The sequence below is a fragment of the Numenius arquata genome, chromosome 21, assembly GCF_964106895.1.
Source record: "Numenius arquata chromosome 21, bNumArq3.hap1.1, whole genome shotgun sequence".
Lineage (NCBI taxonomy): Eukaryota > Metazoa > Chordata > Aves > Charadriiformes > Scolopacidae > Numenius > Numenius arquata.
This window is the reverse complement of record NC_133596.1, coordinates 3,188,695-3,208,295: the sequence shown is the minus strand read 5'-3', so window position 1 is coordinate 3,208,295 and position 19,601 is coordinate 3,188,695. Positions and strand designations below refer to the sequence as shown.

The 19,601-nt window shown below is 58.5% G+C and overlaps 1 protein-coding gene across 1 annotated transcript in view; it reads left to right on the top strand.

Moving 5' to 3' along the window:
* The first annotated feature begins 1,068 nt into the window (after positions 1–1,068).
* Positions 1,069–19,601, top strand: part of PTPRU (protein tyrosine phosphatase receptor type U) — a 73,386-nt gene continuing 54,853 nt past the window's right edge. Inside the window, exon 1 of the mRNA XM_074161836.1 lies at positions 1,069–1,141. Within this exon, the coding sequence (XP_074017937.1) occupies positions 1,069–1,141 (73 nt within the window). The remainder of the gene's footprint in view (positions 1,142–19,601) is intronic.

The window sequence follows — 19,601 nt, the reverse complement described above, 5'->3', positions numbered from 1 at the left end:
GGATGCCCTGAAACAGGGGACCGCCTTGGAGCCGTGCACCCCCCTGAAACCGGAGCCCCTGGTTCCGCGCCCTTCGGGGGGCGTAGGGCTACGGGAGGGGGTTCCCCGGTACCGGTGGAGGCTGCCAGGGGGTGGGTGTAAAGGGGGACATCGGGTGCAGGAGGCAGCACCGGGTGCAGGGGGGGTCCCCGGTTTCAGGGGGGTGCACGGCTCCGGGGGGGTCTCCAGCTGCAGGGGGGTTCCTGGTTTCAGGGGGTGCACAGCTCTGGGAGGTCCCCGGTTACGGGAGGGGCTTCGGTTTCAGGTGGGTGCACCGCTCCAAGGGAGTCTCCTGATTCAGGGGGGTCCCCGGTTTCAGGGGGTGCACGGCTCCGGGGGGGTCTGTAGTTGCAGGGGGGTCTCCGGTTTCAGGGGGTGCACGGCTCCAAGCGGGTCCCCGGTTTCAGGGGGTCTCCGGTTTCAGGGGGGTGCACGGCTCCGGGGGGGTCTGTAGTTGCAGGGGGGTCCCGGTTTCAGGGGGGTGCACGGTTCCAAGGGGGTTCCCCGGTTACGGGAGGGGGTTCCCCGGTACCGGGGGAGGCTGCCGGAGCTGGCGGGAGGCGGGGCTCGCTGCTGCGGTGTGCGCACAGCGGCCGCCAGGGGGCGCCCCCGGCCTTCCGCGGCGGCGGCCGGCTCTGTGTGTGTGTGTGTGTGTGTGTGTGTGTGTGGATTTGGGGGGGGTGGGGGGGTGGATTTGGGGGGGGGGGGGGGATGGATTTGGAGGGGGGGAGGGGGGAGCTGCGCTGACGTCAGGGCGGAGCCCAAGCGCCGCCGCTATTTGAGGCGCGGGGCGGGCGGGCGCGCGTGTACCCGCCGCGCCGGAACCGCGGGGGTCTCCCCCCCCCCCCCCCCTCCTCCCTCCCTCCCTCCCTCCCTTCCCGGTTCCTCCCTTCCCCCCTCCCTTCCCGGTTCCCTCCCCCCCTCCCTCCCTCGGTTCCCTCCCCTTTCCTTCCCCCCCCCCTCTCCCCCCCCCCCCCCCCTTTCTCCCCAACCCCCTCCCCCCCCCCCTCCGGTGCTACCGGTCGCACCATGCGAAGCGCCCGGGCGCTGCTGCTCGCCCTCGCCCTGCGGGTCTACGGGCTGGACACCGAGACCCCCGCCGGTAAGAACGGAAAGGATTTGGTTTTTTGGGGGGGGGGATGTGTGTGGATAAGGTGTGTTTCGACCCGGGGGGGGGGGGGGGGGGAGAGGCTGGTTATCTCCGGTTGTTCGCCCCGTCGGGGTTCCGCCGCTCCCCGCTACAAGGCGGCTCGGCGGGAGCCGTCGGGTTGGGGACAACCGGGGACGGCCAGGCTGGAAGGAGGGGGGGACGGAGCCCACCCACCCCCCCCCCCCCCCCGAGCTCGCTACCGGGGAGACCCTCTATTTTTCGTGCCCCCGCGGAAAACTTCACCCCGGTGGCGACGGGGGGGGGGGGGGGGACGGTCGTTTGCCGGGGTTTCGGGGGCGAGCGGGGAGGACGCACCGAGCAGCGCCCGGCGCCGTCGTTGGAAGGGGGGGGGTGGGGGGGCGGCGGGGTCCGAGTCCGGGATCTGCAAAGAAGGGGGGGGGGGGTCCCGGGGACGTGTGTGTGTGTGTGTGTGTGTGTGTGTGTGTGTGTGTGTGTGTGTCCGGGGACCCTTGGGGACGAACAGGTGGCGGCCCAGGCCGCTCTCCGGTGCCGCCTCCCCCGGCGCTTTGTGTCCGGGGATATAATTAGAGTTTTACCGAAGCACCAGCGGGGGGGGGAGGGATGTGTGTCTGTTAAATTTATTTTTAATTTTTTTTTCTTTAATCTCCTTTTCCCTTGAGCGCTTTGCCGGGAGACCTCCCGGTCTGACCCTGCGAGCGGGAGGTGCTGGGGGGGGGGGGAGATAGCCCCGGAGGGGGGGGGGAGATAGCCCCGGGGGGGGGTAGGAGAGGGGCTCGGATGCTGCCGGGGGGGGGGGAGGGGGGGGGGGGATGCATTTGGAGCTCCCGAGGTGCTTTTTGCAGGGGAAACTGAGGCGGGGGGAATTGGGGGGGGGGGGGGGTGCCTTGCTTCGGGGGGAGCCCAGCGCTGCAGCCGCCACCTCTTGCCTGATGTTTTGGGCATTACGGTGGATTTTTTGCCCGATTCTTTAATTTTTTTTTTAACCTTTAAAACCAAGCGGCTCGCCTGCGTGCGCTCCCTGTGTTGGTGCATTGATTAGTGGTTTTTTTTTTTTTGGGGGGGGGGGGGAAGGGGGTAGTAGCTTTTCTCCAAAAATTAAAAATAGTGACAGCCGTCAGCAAATAAGGCTGACCCGTGTGGTGGGGGGGGGGGGTGATGGAGGGGGGGGGGGGATGGATACGAAGCAGCTGAGGGTCCCCGTGGCTCACGGAAGGTGGAGGAGATGGGGAGGGAATGGGTTTATGTTTTACTGGGCAGCTGGGGGGGGGGGGGGGGATGACAGTCGTGTCCTGGGGTGGGGGGAGATGCTGGTCTGTGCGTGGAGCAGCCCTGGCAGAGCAAGGAGGCAACAGGGAAACTGAGGCACGCAGCTGGGGGGGGGGGGGGGGGGGGCTCTGAGTCCTCTGCCAGAGGAAGGGGCTTCTGCACCCCCCCAGGGTGTCAGAGGGGGGGGTCTTGAGCTGTGCTGCTCCCTGTCCCGAGCTGTGTGTCTTTCTCTGATGGCCGTCCCAGCTGAGGGGACGGGAGTAGGGATCTGGTTGGGGCTGGGGGGGCTCTGGGGGGGGGCAGCTGCCAGCTCCTCCCTGGCAAACCCCTTCCCCTGGGGGGGCTTCCGTCCCTCCCAGACAGCATTTGCGACGGGCAGGATGGATCCTGCTCCTGGTATAAATCAGGAGTGTGTTTACTCCGGCGTTTCCCCGGTAGGTGCAGAGCAGGCTCGGCTCCGGGGGAGCCTGGGGGGGGGGGGGGACACCTGGTCTGGCTGGAGGTGAGGGGTCTGCGCTCAGCCCCCCCGGCTCCATCGCAGCCTGCTTTTTACATGAATCCCGGCGTTTGCTCCTGCGGGGGATACTGCGGGGACATCACCCGGCTGCCTCTGTGGGGCTTGGGGCTGCACAGCAGCCAGGGCTAGTAAAAAAAAAATAATTAAAAAAAATTAACATTTAAGCCAGCTGCGTGTGCTGTGGGGTCACCGGAGACCCCGAAGCCAGTGGCGGGGAGGACCAGCCGCTTGGCTCCGTGCGTATTTGGAAGGAAAGGGGTTTTCTTGCTGCTCCTTGGCAAAGAAGGGGTGTAGTGTGATCCCTTCCACGAGTGGGGAAACTGAGGCACGGCGTGACCGTGACCTGCCTGAGCCAGTGGCCGAGCTGGGTGCCCCGGTGGCGGCTTCTCCACCGGCTCGGGATGCTCTTCTCAGGCTCCGAGAAGGAGCAAACTTTTTGCATCTCGTTAAGATTTCGCGGCCACCGAGCTGTGGGTGCCCGTGGCCGTTGGGCTTGTCACGGGGAGGGGGGGAGCCGGGGGGGGGGTGCTGGACGGCTCTCGCTGACCCCCCCGAACCGAGCGTTGTGCTCTTGGGGTGTCAGCTGGGGACCTGCCGGTTGTCACCGGTGTGGTTTGCCCATCTCCCGTTTCCTCTCTGGGCTCTTCCCAGTAAAACCCAGAGCCTTTCCCCTCGGCACCAGCCTCCGGCCGGGAGCGGGCTGGCTCCGTGGGGCTCCGGGCTGGCTCGTGGGGCTCCAAACCGGGCTACCGGGCAGCGGGTTCTGCAGGCTCGGCTTTTTTCCTCCTCTTTTGGCCTCCCCCTCAGGAAAGGGTGCAGCTCCGGCTCCTCTAATGCACCCCTGCACCCCAAAAAATTCAGCGATAACTGGTTCTCCAGGTGTACCCCAGCTTGTTGTGTCCCCCTCCCGGGCTGGTTTTGGGGACAGGCGGTGGGGACATGTGGCTGCAGCCACCGGCGCTGCGTTGGCACTCCCGCCGTAATTATGCGGAAGCTGTTTGTGCTTGGGTTTGATTGCGGGAGCGGCAATTAAGCAAATAAAATATGTGGCCGTGGAGCTTCCACTTCAGAGGTCGGTGCTGCTGGGGAGCCCCGGGCTGGGGTTGGTGGCACCTCTGGTGGCACTAGGGCTGATTTGGGGGGTGGTTGCTGGTTGTGTTGGATGAGCCCCTCGCTGGGGGGGGGTGTCCCTGAGGGTCCTGTCACACCCCCCCTCACCCCCCCGGACAGCTCTTGCAGGCTGATAGGAGGCAGCGGAGGTGACCCCAATCCCGCGGTGGCTGCATTGTCTGGGTGGAGTGAATGGGACCCCCCCACCCCCCCCCGAGCAGACGCTGTCCCCAGGGCTGGGATTGGGGTCAGGGAGCGGAACAAATCCGCCTGGCGTCCCCCCGCCCCGGCCGTTAACCGGCGGGGGTCCCGGGGGGGGGGGATGCTCGGTGGAGGGGGAGAGGGATGTGGTGTCTGTGCATCCCAGGGCAGGCGCTGGTAGGGGTTATGGGGGGGGGGGGGGGGGACGACACACTGTCCCCGGGGGCTGCTGGATGCTGGGGACGGGGCCAGTGTTTCTCTGCTCTCCGGGTGCTCGGTTGCCTGATCCTGCTCTTCCCAGCCCTTTGCCCGGTGTTTATTTCCCTCCACCTGGCTGCCGACGGGCTCTCCCATGCCAGGGAATTTTTTTTGTTCCTCCCCGCTCCGCCTTCAGCAAGCACAGAAAATGTGCAAGGGCTTTATATTTTCCTTGTCAGTTTGTTTTGGGCTTGGATTATTAGGTTTTTTTCCCCCTTCGTGCCGGGGAAGAGTCTCTTTCTCTTCCTTGCTCCTACATGTGGGTTTTTAATGCCCGTGGCCTTTCCCGGAGCCCCCCAAAAGTGCAGACATCTCCCCCCCCCCCCCGCCCGCCCCAACTCCTGCACTGGGGTGCTCCAGAAAATCCTACTGGCATGCCCAGGGTGGAGGTTTCCTTCTCCCAAGCCCTTGGCTCTCCAGTATCCCCTCTCCACGCACTGGAACGTGGTGGATTTTCACAGTCCGTGCGGGTGAAGCAGGATTTAGGGATGCTCCGAGTCATGGACCCGTCCCTCTGGCTCCGTATCCGCAGCGGAAGGTGGCGATGCCTGTTTTGTCCCCCCCCCCCCCCCCTCCCAGTACTTGCAGTTGGATTTGCATCATTTTTGCCGCCTTCTCCTCGCTCCAAAACTCCAGTTTCATGTTTTTCCTCCCAGTGCTTGGACCTGCCCTGGCCTCGGGAGCAGGGATGCTGGTGAGTCACCTCCTGGCCAGAACTGCACATTTTTTTTATTTTATTTTTTTTCCCCTTTGTTATCCAAACTAAGACAAACCAGCCCCATTCCAGCTTCCCTGGGAGTTTTCCCAGAGCAAAGCCCAGCAGGATCTGGGCCCTTGGGGGGGGGGGGTCGGAGAGCCTCCTGGATGACAAAGGCAGATGCTTGTTGGTGGCTTTGACCCCTGCCCTGGCGGTGACAACCTCCTCGATGTCTTTTGGGGTTGGTTTTCCCCCTCGATTGCATCCGGGATGGAGCTTTTCCATGGATTTCCACTCATAGCCCCATCCTGGCTCTGCAGAGGGGCCGAGAGCCCCGAGCACCCCAAAACACTCCATAAAATGTCCCCTTCTGGCTGTGACACACCCCCCCCCCCCCCCAAAGGCTTTTCTGCTGTGCTTTGGGCAGTCGTGCGAGGGTTAAGTGCGAGGGGCTGGGGAGGCAGAGGCAGGTAAATTCCTGCTGCATCCTCGGGAGCTGGGAGGGAGCACAGGCTCCGGAGAGCCTTATCGACACAGCCCTGCCATCTGCCTGCTTAAACCTCCATAAATAAGCTTTTTAATAATCTATTATTAACATGCACTATAATTGTCTTATTAGACATGTCTGGGAACCTTTAGTTACTGCGTGATTAAATGTCAGGATTCCCAAACCTCCCCTTCTCCCCCGACGGCGGCTCGGGATTTGCTTTGCGGCTTTCCTTGGATCCCGCTTTCCCGTTCCGGGCTGGGGACCCCCTCCTTGTACTTGGGGGAAACTGAGGCTTTCCCCCTCCGGACGAGGAGGATTCCCAGCAATTAGCCCCCCCAACCCCAGAGCTAATTGCCTCCTCGTTGGCAACCTTAAAATAAAGAAGTCCTGGAGATGGAGCTTTTTCTTTCTGCTGCAGGTGGCCCGGCGGAAGCTGCTGCTGCTTTTCCCGGTGCCGGGATGGATGCGGGTGGGTGATGGGGTGACCCGGTTGGGGGGGGGGGGGCGGGTCCCTGGGGACACGGGACCTCATCTTTCTCACCAAGCAAAGGGCATCTCTGGGGAGGAAGAGGAGGAGGAAGGTTCTGGAGCTGGTGGGTGCTGGAGGAACTTCCCAGGGTGTTCCCAGAGCCGTTTCCTTTCCTGGCGCTGGGAGCTGCTGCTTTTACACCCTCTGCCTGGATGGAAAGCCAAAGTCCAGCTGTGCTCCAGCTGCTGGAGAGCAAAGGCAGAGCCTCCTGCCCGTGGGGTCAGCCCTGCCTGTGTCCCCCCCCACCCCCCAAACTGCTGCCAGCACCGGGGGCTCGTGCATCGGCTGCCCTTTTAAGCTGTTTGTTTTGGTTTTTTTTTTTTTTTAATAAATCAGGACTGTTTTTCCTCATTCCATGGCTCGTTCCATGGCTGCTTTCCCGCTTCTCCGGGTCCTGCCCGGGGTGTCACAGCCCTGGTGGGGACACACACACACACACACACAGATGTCCCGGGGTAGCCCATGGGTTTCCTACAAGTTTAAGGGGCTTTGCACCCCGATTTCTCCCACTCGGAGAGCGAATCCAAGCATGGATGGTGGCAGCTGTGTCCTCTGAGAGCCAGGATGGGGCTGTCCCCATCTTATGTGTGTGTGTCCCCCCCCTCACCCCGTACCTCTGCCAGACCCCAAATCTGGGTGCAGGGGCAGGACAGCAAAGCTCCCCCTTTGCTGGGGGGCTGTGGGGGAGTTTGGGGGTTATTCCCATGGGGTAGCCGGCCATCGGGGTGCAGGGAGAGCAATGTGGGGTCCTGATCTGTGACACCCCCCCTCACCCCGTGCCTGGCAGACTCACAGCTGGAAGGAGCCTCCTGACTGTCTTTGGCCATAAACTTGTTGTTTCCTGACCTTCCTGCCCCCCCCAAAGTGCTCCAAATGTTGGGGAAACAGGAGCTGGGTGAGGGTTGGTGGGTGTTTGGTACCTGGACTCCCCCCCCCGCCCCCCCCCCCCCCCAGCATCCTGCACTGGGTCTGGTGGCCCCAGCTTGATGGGGGGTGACTTTAGGCAGCCCTGTCCCTTCTAGGGGGAGTTGGGGACACGTTATTTATCCTGCACCCCACTGCCTGGGCACCCCTCTCCCTGCCCACCCAGGGGGGGGCTCTGACTGTGGGCAGGGGGCTGGGGAAAGCCCCCCCCCCCCCCATCCCAGGTGCAGCGGGGAGCGGAGCATTGTACCCTCGCTGCAGCCTGCGGGGGTGGGGGGGAGGAATGTGTCGCAGCCAGAGCAACTCCAAATATTTAAATATTTTTGTCATATTTTTTTTTATTGTGGGTTTTGTGTGTGTGTGTGGTTTTTTTTTTTTTTTTTTTTAATTTGGCTTGAAAAACATTGGCGGGTCACCCACAACGGGGTGGTTGCACCGGTTCAGACCTCCCCGGCTCCCTGTGGCTCCAGCCCTCCCAGCTCCGGAGCTGTACTGGGTGCTGGGGAGCCCCCCCGGGGGACCCCGACATAACCCAGTAACCGACTTTGATTTCCTGGACCCCTCCAATGTGGGTCAGCGCTTTCTCGACATCGTTACGTTAATGAGGGTTGTGGCCGGGATGCAACAACGGATGAGCTTGAGATGCTCTGAGCTCTCCCAGGACAGGACGAGGGGACGGGGACAATAATGACCTGATGCGTCTTAACGAGGCCACCGTCCCCGCGGCCGCAGATGACCGTGCGTGGAGATGAGCCGTGGCAGCCCCTGGGCATCAGCCCGGTGTGCTGCTTCGTGCTGGAGAACTTCAGCCTAATTAGCCCAATTAGCCCGACGGAGGAGCGAGTGTGGCTGCGCTCCAGTGTGCTTCACCCCAAAATTGGACGGGGCGCTGGGAGGAGGATGTCACCGGGAGGCGAGAGGTGGCTGGTCTGGAAGAGGAACCGAAGCTCTGCAGCCCAGCTGCTCCCCCATCACAGGGGGCTTGGCTTTGGGGTGCTGCCCGGGGCGGGGGGGTCTTCTCGCTGTCTGCTGGGAGATGGTGGAAGTGGCTTTTTCTCCAATGGGCCAAAGGGGATGGAGCGTCGGAGCTGCTCTCTTACGGAGGTGAAGGCAGGTGGAGGGATGGACTAAGGACAAATTTCCTTGCTTGGATGGATTTGGAGGTGTCCCTGGAGCTGCTGTGGTTTTGGGGATGCTCTGTGGGGGCTTCGTGGGGTGCAGCCCCCTCCCTGTCCGATGCTCTGTGGTCCCAGTGCCTCGGTTCCCCCCAGATGTTGAGCTGTGATGCTGGAGGATTCTACAGCAGGGATTCTAAAAGGGGGGGCAGCAAGTCCAGGGAGATCCACCCAGGGCTGGTGGCTCCTCCGGAGCCCTTCCCTTGCTGCTGGCAGCCCACCCGGGGGGACAAGGACAAGGACCTGTCGTGGGGATGGGCAGCCCCACGCACCCTCGAGTACCAGGTCCTGGGTCACGCAAAGCTCCTACCTCTGACAGCACATCCCTGGTTAACACTTGTGTAATTAGCACAATAAATGCTCTTCACATAATCACCAGGTGCTGCAGTTGGGCTAGTAGAATTACTGGAGGTGGGCGATTCCTTGTCACACCCCTCCCCCCCCCCCCCCCCCCCCCCCCGAAGTCCCTGCTGGGACGCCTGGTTCTGTGGTTTTTTTCCCACCAAAACCCCAGAGCCACCTGATGGAGGTGGGTGCTGGAGCTTTCCAGTGGGTTTTTGGGGAAGGAACAGCTCGGGGGGGACTTCTGAAGCCCCCCCAGTGCCAGGACAGGCTCTGGCCTCTCCCCGTGGGGACAGGGATGCCGTGAGGGGTTGACAGATCCCCAGATGTGTCTTTTCACAAGACTATCCCCGCGTTGCTTATTTTTTACTGTATTTTCAGCTCTCTGCCGAGTGATGAAGTCCCATTGATTTTTCTGCAGCCCGCAATTGGCCTGTTTTCATAGAATCAGAATCATAGAATCGTCCAGGTTGGAAAAGACCCTTGGGATCATCGAGTCCAACCATCTACCCTACACTACAAAGTTCTCCCCTACACCATATCCCCCAACACTACATCTAAACGGATCTTAAACACATCCAGGGATGGTGACTCAACCCCCTCCCTGGGCAGCCTGTTCCAATGCCCGACCACTCTTTCCGTGAAAAATTCTTTCCTAATGTTCAGTCTAAACCCACCCTGTTGGAGCTTGAAGCCGTTCCCTCTCGTTCTGTCATTAATTACCTGTGCGAAGAGACCAGCACCAACCTCTCTACAGTGTCCTTTCAAGTAGTTGTAGAGAGTGATGAGGTCTCCCCTCAGCCTCCTCTTCCTCACACTAAACAGTCCCAGCTCCTTCAACCGCTCTTCATAGGATTTGTCTTCCAGGCCCTTCACCAGCTCCGTTGCCCTCCTCTGCACCCGCTCCAGCACCTCGATATCTCTCTTGGATTGAGGTGCCCAAAACTGGACACGATACTCCAGGTGTGGCCTCACCAGTGCTGAGTACAGGGGGACAATCACCTCCCTACTTCTGCTGGTCATGCTATTTCTGAATTTCACTGAATTTTTTAGAGTTGGAAGGGACCATAAAGATCATCTAGTCCAACTCCCCTGCCGAAGCAGGATTGCCCAGAGCATGTCAGAGCATGTTACTCAGGACGGCATCCAGACGGGTCTTGAAGATCTCCAGAGAAGGGGACTCCACACCCTCCCTGGGCAGCCTGTTCCAGGGCTCTGGCCCCTCACCCGAAAGAAGTTTCTCCTCATATTTAAATGGAACTTCCCATGTTCCAGCTTGTGCCCGTTGCCCCTCGTCCTGTCACTGGGAACCACTGAAAAGAGTCCGGCTCCATCCTCCTTCAACCCACCCTTCAGATACTTATAAGCATTGATAAGGTCTCCCCTCAGCCTTCCCTTCTCCAGGCTAAAGAGCCCCAGCTCTCTCAGCCTTTCTTCATCAGGGAGATGCTCCAATCCTTGAATCATCCTTGTTGCCATTCGCTGGACTCTCTCCAGCAGTTCCCTGTCTCTCTTGAACTGGGGAGCCCAGAATTGGACACAATATTCCAGTTGTGGCCTCCCCAGTGCAGAGTAGAGGGGGAGAATGACCTCCCTCCACCTACTGGCCACACTCTTCCCTACGCAGCCCAGGATCCCATTGGCCTTCCTGGTCACAAGAGCACACTGCTTGCTCATTGTCATTTTTCTGTCTACCAGGACCCCCAGATCTTTCTCTTCAGAACTTGACTCCAGCAGGTCCACACCTAACCTGTATTGGTGCCTGACATTCTTCTTCCCCAGGTGCAGGACCCTACACTTTTCCCTGTTGAACCTCATGAGGTTCTTCCTTGCCCAGCTCTCCAGCCTGTCCAGGTCTCACTGGATGGCAGCACGGCCCTCCGGGGTGTGAGCCACCCCTCCCAGTTTGGTATCATCAGCGAACTTGCTGAGGATACACTCGTTCCCCTCGTCCAGGTCACTGATGAAGATGTTGAACAGGACTGGGCCGAGTATTGACCCCTGGGGGACACCGCTGGTTACAGGCCTCCAGCTTGAACCTGCTCCATTAATCATTACCCTTTGGGTCCCGTCACAGGTCAGTTCTCAATCCACCTCACTGTCCCATCATCCAGCCCACACTTCCTTAGTTTCCCTAATACAAGCCAGGATGCCGTTGGCTTTCGTGGCCACCTGGGCACACTGCCGGCTCACGTTCAGCCGCTTGTCAATTAGAACCCCCAGGTCTCTTTCTTCCAGGCAGCTTTCCAGCCACACTTCCCCAAGCCTGTAGCGCTGCTCGGGGTTATTGTGGCCCAAGTGCAGAACCCGGCACTTGCCCTTGTTGAAACTCATACCGTTGATGTTGGCCCAACGATCCAATCTATCTAAGTCTCTCCGTAGAGCTTCCCTATCCTCCTGGGAATCATCACTCCTGCTTAACTTGGTGTGGTGGTTCCTTGGACTCTAACACAATCCGACTAAAGCAGCGCGTTTCTGCGCTGGGTTATTTATTATTTTTTTATTATTATTATTAGTCGAACTTTTAATTTAGGAAATGACCCAGGTTCCTGGCCGGGGACCTGCTGCTCACCGTGCCCGGCTCCAAACAGCATCTCTGGCTGCGAGGGGTTATCTCCAGCCTCTCGTCCCGTGGGGTGGCCGGGCTTTACTGGTTGGACTGGGTTTGGTGGCTGCAGCCGGTCGGGGATGGGAACTGGGACTGGGGGGCAGGGTGGGTGCTGATGTGGGGGTGCGAGGTGCTGATGTGGGGGTGCGAGGTGCTGATGTGGGCTTCCAGCACCACTGCAGGGTCTTTTCTCTGGCCACCCATGCTCTCTATGTAATTTTTTTCAGTTATTGCTGGGTAATTTGTATAATCCCAGAGATTTTAGGGCATGGGCTGAGGATGCTGTGGGTCAGCCCCCTCCCCTGTGGGGCTGGGGGCAGCTCTGGGACCCCCCCACCCGAGGGAATGATCTTCCTGTGTAAAGGAACTTTAAACCTCTGGGAGCACTGGGTGGCACTGGGGTGCTGGTGGAGACCCCCAGATGCAGCAGGGCAGGGTTGGGGCACAGTGCCTTGGTCAAACTACCTGCCCACAGCGGGGTCCCCACGGGGCTATGCCTGGGCCTGGGGGGCGGGGATGGGGGTGTCATGGGACACCTCGTCATGGGTGGCTGTGGGGTGGGGGGGGTGGGAGATGCTTGTGCTGGGATGGGGGTGAGGCAGAAACTGCATCCCGGTCTGCGTGAGCAAGGAAAAAAAAAAAAAAAAAAGAAATTGGGGAAGTAAATGCCTGGAATGGGGCTTTGGGTGTCTGAAATGGTGGAGTGGTGGCAGCGGGGGGGGTTAGGGGAGCTGTGGTGGGGATTTTGGGGGGTCTGAAGGGGGTGCTGCAGGCAAACCCCCCTGCCCAGCGTTGCTCGCTGCTCCGCAGCAGTTTTTCCTTTCCCTGGAGCAGGATGGAGGGTCCTGACCCTTCCCGTGGGGGACGTGGTGTGGGTGGGTGCTGCACCCCAGGGGCTTGCCAAAGATCTGGCCTGGGGGGGTCTCCAGGGTCACAGGGAAGGTGATGCCTTCCCTTGCCTGGGTGAGGGGTGGATGGACAGGGGGGTTGGGGTGCCGCCGTGGGGCTGGGGAGCAACTGGGAAGGAGGGAAGGAAGGAGCCGGGATGTATCGTGCCCCGCTCAGCTCCCGGTGCCGTCTGTGAATCCATCCCGTGCCCCGGCTGTTGGCAACGAGTTCATCCTGTTCGAACCCATCCGTGCACTGAGCCTGCCAGGTCTCAGCAGCACAGCATCCCCGCAGGTGCAGTGCTCCTGCCAGCCCTCGGAGCTGCAGAGGGCAGAGGGTGGGTGCCCGCATGCCTATCACCTGAGTTTTTTATAGGCCCTATGAAAATAAAGGGTGTGGGGATGGACTTTGAACAGCTTTCCAGAAAAAAGGAAATTTTGATTTTTTTATTTTTTTTATTTTTTTTGGACCATTTGCAAAGCAAACCTGTCTTTGCATCTGCTGCTGCCAGGGACAGGGGGGAGGTATTAAAAGCGATGAATAAGCTGTTGAGAAAAGGCGTCTGCGGGCTTCTGCGGCTCCGGATTTACGACGCGCCGTCCCCGAGCACCGGCTGCTTTTATACCTAACGCCTGCACCCGGGGGACCCGAGGGAATGATCTTCCTGGTTAAAGGAACTTTTAACCTCTGGGAGCACTGGGTGGCACTGGGGTGCTGGTGGAGACCCCCGGATGAGTTTGCTGGAGCTGCTGGTTTTTACCCCGGCCATGGGAACGGATGGATGCCCAAACTGGTGCTGGCCGGGGATGGCTGAGCCCAACTGGGGGACTGGTGAAAGCACCCCTGCTGATGGGTTTGGGGGGGCTCGATTAGCTGTATCCCCACCGTTGCCTGGCCAGGGGGTGCTCGGCTCAGTCTGACACCCACTCCCTGGGTATGGAGCACCTTTTCATCTCCCCCAGTGGCTGTAACCTGTCTGTGCCCCCCATTTAATAGCGGGGGGGGTTCAGCTGAGGCCACCCCCCCGGGCGCTGCCAGCCGGGAGTGCGAGTGATTGATTTACCCACGTCAGCTGCATCGCCACCTTTAAACCTCGGTGCCAATCTTCCCACGTTGCTTTTCCCAGCTCTCCCAGTGCAACGGGAGGAGGAGGAGGATGTCGACCTGGATTTCGCATTGCACCGACACGTGCTCCTGCTCTGCCCCGACCTTCCTCCCCGCTCCTCTTCCTCCCGCTCTGATTTTTCCCAAGGGCTGGGGAGGGGATGCTGGGCACGGTGGGGACCGTGCAGCCTGGTCACCAGCTGGTTTTTGCTGCCCAGCTCCGTTCTCCTCCCTGAAAGGCCATAAATAACCCATTGGAGCTGTGTCCCCGAGGCCCCACCGGTGCTGGCATGTGCTCCATCACAGGAGGATTAGCCCACTGGTGTGCTTCATTCCCACATCCATCACTGCAGAGAGGTGGTACCCAGAGGGTGGGGGGGGAGATCGAGGGTTTCCCCCTACCTTTATCCCCTGAAAAATGGGGTTGGTTTGGAAAACTTGTTTTTTTCCCCTGATTTCTGCAGCCAGGATTGGTGTCAGACTCCCCCCAGGGCTGTGGTGATGCTGCTGCCACGTCCTGGGGCAGCTGCTTTCCCTGGTGAACTCGAGCCAAAGGAGCATCTCTGTCCTGGGGGGCTCCCCAAAAAGCAACATTTCACCCCCAAGGCTTATGGTCCTTGTTTCTTTGCGTCCATGGGGTGGGTGGACTTCAGTAGGGCCATGTACCTGATGGTAATAAAGGAGCCAGGGGGAGAAATTATCTTTTTCTCCCTCTTTTTTTTCCCCCCTTTTTTTTTTTCCAGTTTATTTTCATCCTTTTTTCCCCTGCCTTTTTTGCCTTCCCCTTCACCCCCCCCAAGGTGGCACCGTGGCCCGGGAGCTGTAATTGCACAGTAAGCAATCGATAACGGCAGGATGGAGGTTTCCAAAGGCCTGCCTTGTTTTTCTTCTTATGGAGTCGAAGAGGCAGCCCTGCCTATGTTAATTAAGTGATGGTTAATTATTAAAGCACTTGCGTTGCAGGTTATTGGCCTCCTGGCCCGGGAGCTTCAGGCCGTTTCTGTGCTGCAGGACCTCTCCTCATAAGGGAGGAACGATGCTGGTCCTTCCCCTGGGAGCAGCGCCGTCCGGATCCGGGCAGAACACTGGGAAGGGGTGTTAAATTCCCATGTGGGACCAAAACCCCCCCGCTTGTGCCCCATAGCATCACTGCAAATGCCCAGTTGCACCCACATCGGGGTGATGCAGCACCCCCATCCCAGCAGTGCTGTTCCCCCTCAAGTCTCTTGACTTGCTTTGAGGTGGGAGGGAAGGGGAGCTGCATTTTACAGCTGGATGTGCCCAGGCGAGGACTCAAATTAGCAAAATTAATTATCCCCCCTTTACTTTTAAGCGCATCTTCCTGATAAGGTGATGCACGTGGTCCTTGCCCAAGTGTGACCCCGTCCCGAGGCATCACAAACCCTTCAGAGTTGTATTTTTCCCAGTGGTATTTGCTCCCCCCAGGCCTGGGGGTGCCTGTAACTAATCCACATCTCCCAGTTCCCCCCTTATCCCTCTCACCGGGGTCCCTCAGAGGCTCCCGGGGCCAGAGCAGGGGCTGGACGTTTACCACGGGAGGTTTGACACCTCCGTGGGGACTTGGCAGGTAAAAACCGTATAGACTATGGCAAAAAAAAAAAAAACCCAAAAGAGATTTATGTCTTCTATAGTTGCTGTTAGACAGATATTGTTCTCCTGGTCCTGCGCTTTCCAAACACTGAGGTTATCAGGCATAAGTGACTTATTATGCAAATCCTCCGTCTTAATATCTGGCTGCTCTCTCCCTGGAATTGCATTGGCTGAACCCCATGCGTTACTGGAGCTGCTAATGTTTACACATTAGCTTCTTTGGCTAATATACAAGGCTTCAAGTTGCAAATTGATGTTTCTTACAGCTGAGCAAATTATTTTTCTATTAAATGCAATATTTAAAATGATTTGGAGAAGCAAAACAAACTACTGGCGAGAATTTTAATGGAGCTGCTTTCCATATTCTTCTAATCAGCTTTTATCGGGGCCAGGAAATCAGTAATTTTTCTTTAAATGTTTCTGTTTCGCAGAAGTGGGGAACAGAGAGGAGCAAGGGAGGGTGTTTATCATAATCTCGGGTGTGTGTGAAGCACAAAAACACTCGGAGATGCCTTTTGTGATTGTGCCCAGGCCCTTTGATGGTGTGAAGTGCAGCTTGGAGGTGGTGATGGTGGGGGATTGACTGGCCTCCCCTCGCCTGGACGGTCCCAACCACCCAGCCCCAAGCCCCGGGTGACTGGGCTTGGCTGGGGGCTGGAGCCACCCCGTGCGATGCTGGGGGTTTCCAGGGCTCTCCATCGGGGTGAGATGCTGGGGTGCGGGACCCCCTTTGCATCCTGGTTGTCTCACTGAGCTGGATTCCTCATGCCACATCCCCCCCTGAGTGAGTCCCAGACCCCTGTACAGCATCATCCCCCTGGGAATCTGAGCCCCCCCAGATAGAAATGGGGTTTCCGATCCCATATCCATTAATAACCTGCGCTGGGAGCCTCCAGTGTGGTACGTACAAGATCCTGCTGGATAAAAAGTGCATCTAATTTTAGATGAATTACAGTGTTCCCTGTCCCCTGTGTCTGCCAGCTCCCGGCGTTTCCTTCCCGGGGCACGTTCCTGTAGGAGCGAACCGAGGAAATTGCCTTTAAATAGCACTGGGCTCTGGGAGGTGGGGGCTGGCTCGGCTCCACGGGGGTGTCGGGAAAGGGATGGCATCTCGCCGGAGCAGGGCTCTGCATCCCAGCAAACCCCAGCTCCTGGGGCTTTCTGGTGATGCTGGTGGTGTTATGGGACTCAGCCAAATCACCTGCCTGCCTCAGTTTCCCCATTTGCAGCAGCGGCGTTACCCATTTATCCCCTGTAAAGAACTGGATCCTTTGGTGCAGAAAAAGAGCATCTTTCTCATATGCGTTAAGAGGAGAGGCCTTGGGTGTGATAGTCCAGGGCTGCAGGACTTTGTGTAGCCTCTGGCTCCATCCCTGCTCCCGGGAAGCAGTGAAAGCTCTGGATTTGGGAGGCAAAGGAGCTCTGCTCACCCCCTGCCCCGTCTCAGTGTGTTTGGATGATGATGATCATAGAACCATAGAATCATTCAGGTTGGAAAAGACCCTTGGGATCATCGAGTCCAACCATCTACCCTACTCTACAAAGTTCTTCCCTACACCATATCCCCCAACACCACATCTAAACGGATCTTAAAGTCATCCAAGGATGGTGCCTCAACCCCCTCCCTGGGCAGCCTGTTCCATTGTCTGATCACTTTTTCTGTGAAGAATTTCTTCCTAATGTTCAGTCTAAACCCACCCTGTTGGAGCTTGAAGCCATTCCCTCTCGTTCTGTCATTAATTACCTGTGAGAAGAGACCAGCACCAACCTCTCTACAGTGTCCTTTCAAGTAGCTGTAGAGAGTGATGAGGTCTCCCCTCAGCCTCCTCTTCCTCACACTAAACAGTCCCAGCTCCTTCAACCGCTCTTCATGTGATTTATTCTCCAGGCCCTTCACCAGCTCCGTTGCCCTCCTCTGCACCCGCTCCAGCACCTCGATATCTCTCTTGGATTGAGGTGCCCAAAACTGGACACGATACTCCAGGTGTGGCCTCACCAGTGCTGAGTACAGGGGGACAATCCCCTCCCTGCTTCTGCTGGTCACGCTATTTCTAACACAAGCCAGGATGCCGTTGGCTTTCTCGGCCACCTGGGCACACTGCCGGCTCATGTTCAGCCGCTTGTCCATCAGAACCCCCAAGTCCTTTTCCGCCCGGCAGCTCCAGCCACACTTCCCTGAGCCTGTACCGATGCGTGGGGTTGGTGTGGCCCAGGTGCAGGACCTGGCACTTGGTCTTGTTGACGCTCATCCCGTTAATGTTGGCCCATCCATCCAACCTATCTAAGTCTCTCTGGAGAGCCTCCCTGGCCTCATGATGATGATGATGATGGCTTGTAGCCCTGTTCTGCTGCGTGGGGGTCTTTGTGTGCAACCACTGGGCTGTCGGGGCGATGCACGGTGTGTCCTGCAGGTACCCAAATCCTGATTTCCCGCCGATAGTTACCTGGGATGGGGAGGCAGGAGCTGCTGGAAAAGGCCAGGGATGAAACATTAATCCTGACTCCAAAAGGCCACCTGTGTTGGCTTTCACGGCTGCGCCGTGCGGAATGGGGTGCTGGAGGATTGTGCCCCCAAGGTGCTGCATCCCAGAGGTGCCCATGGGGCTAATCCAGTCCCAACTAAGCCAAAAACAGGAGCAAAACGGGCTTTTTTCCCCATCGGTTGGCTCTGCTTCATCCTGACTCTGTACCGGGAGTCCTGGGCGCCGGCTCCAAATTTCTCTGATGAGCCCAAGCTTGCTGAAGTTTGGGTATAAACCCTTTTTTTTTTTTTTTTTTTTTTATAAAGCCTTTCCACTTTTAGGTATGTTATTCGTGTAGCATCTCCATCCGATGATTTCCCGAAGGGTCCGGGCGTCGTCGTTGCCCCCCTCGGGGTCCGGGAGCGTGCCGTCCCATCCACAGATGGTGCCAGGCCGCCCTTTAGCGTGGGAGCCTTTTCAAGGCTGCTCTATAAAAGAAAAGAGAAGCCCGTGGAGCGTGTCCCACGGTGTGGGAGGTTAAACAGAAAAGGTTTAAGTGTGTAATTAACTTTGAAGCGAGAGGAGCGCAGACTCGGCAGATGAAAGAGCGCCGGGCGGGCTGGTGGGCAGGCGGCCACCTTCCTCAGTGGCCGTGAAGATTTAATTAGACGCCGTCCATTGTACTGGGTTGTTTGGGCTTTCTTTTCCTCCCTCGTGTTCTCGAACCCTTCGTTCCTCCTCTCCCTTTCCCTGACTTTCTCCTCTCCATCCCTGGGGAGGGGGATGCTGCGTGGCAGTGGTACCCGGGAGGGATGCTGGGTGGCACTGGTCCCCATCTCCCCAGTGAATCCATTAAGCCACCTCTTTTTTTTTTTTTTTTTCATTCTTTTTTAAAAAAATTGCTCTATCTGGTGTTTAACCCCCATGTTAGTGCTCGCCCCCTGCTCCCCTCTACCCGGGGCATGTCCCGGTGCTGCAGTGGTACCCAGGAGGGATGCTGGGTGGCACTGGTACCCTTCTCCCCGGCAAATCCCTCAAGCCACCTCTTTATACTTTCTTTTTAGAAAACGTTGGTCCATCTGGTGTTTAACCCCCATGTTTAGCGCTTGCCCCTTTGCTGCCTTCTGCCTGGATGCTCTGTGGTGCCGGGGAGGTGGCAGCGGTACCTGGGAGGGGGATGCTGGGTGGCAGGGGTACCCAGGAGGGATGCTGAGTGGCACTGGTACCCGTGTCCCTGGCGAATCCCTCAAGCCACCTATTTTTACTTCCTTCTTAAAAAACTTTGGTCCATCTGGTGTTTAACCCCCACGTTAGCATTCGCCCCTCTTCTCCCTTCTGCCTGGGCACACCAGGGTGCCGGGGGGGGGTGGGTGGGGAGGCTGTGTGGGGTGTTGAACAGGGTACAGCTCGTCCTTGGCACCGGGTGCCTGTCGTGTGTTGGGGCAGGCTCTGGGTTTGGGGAGGTTTAGGTGACTTTGGGGTGTTCAGGCATCATCTCGGGTGCCTCGTGCCCCCGGGGAGCAGAACGTCACGCCCCCGGCAGTATTTTTAGCCGCTCTCACAGTTCAAATCGCACCTCCTCTTGCGTTCCCTGCCTGCATCCCACCGCCCGGAGCTGCTGGTATCCTGGTCTGGAGCCAGCGCAGGGGAACTGGGGGCTCCTTCTTTCCCACCAGTGATTTTTAGGGCTCATCCAGACCCGGAGTGGTCCCCTCCGGCTCCTGCAGACCACGTCTCGTTGTTGTTAGCCCTTAGGATGGGTATAACCATCCCTGTTGCTGCAGATGGGTATTTTAAGTGGCAGTTTCCCTGCCCTCCTTGCAAACATGTTGATAAAACCTTCATTTTTTACAAGCTGCTCTGGGTTTACCCCCTTTGACTTGCCGCGGCTGCCGAGGACACCCACAGCCTCCCCGTCCGCAGCTGGGATGTTGGCATGTAATTGCTCGGATGTTAATTTTTATGCCCCCTATTAATTTTGTGATGGGGAGGGAGAAGGGGCTGGGGGTCGAGCTTCTCCCCAGCCCTGCCCTTGGATGGGAGGAACCGGTGCCAAAAGCATCCCACAGCTCGTGGCAACCAGGGCTCTGCCAAACCATCTTTATTTTATTTTTTTTCCCCGTCTGTACAAATCACAGACAAATTTGTCGGCGAGATGGAGCGGCCGGTTGAGCCGCCTTCATTTCGTGCTGTGGATGGGGGGGAGCGGGTGGGAGGGAAGGCTCGAGGTGACGTGGAGTGGGGGGGA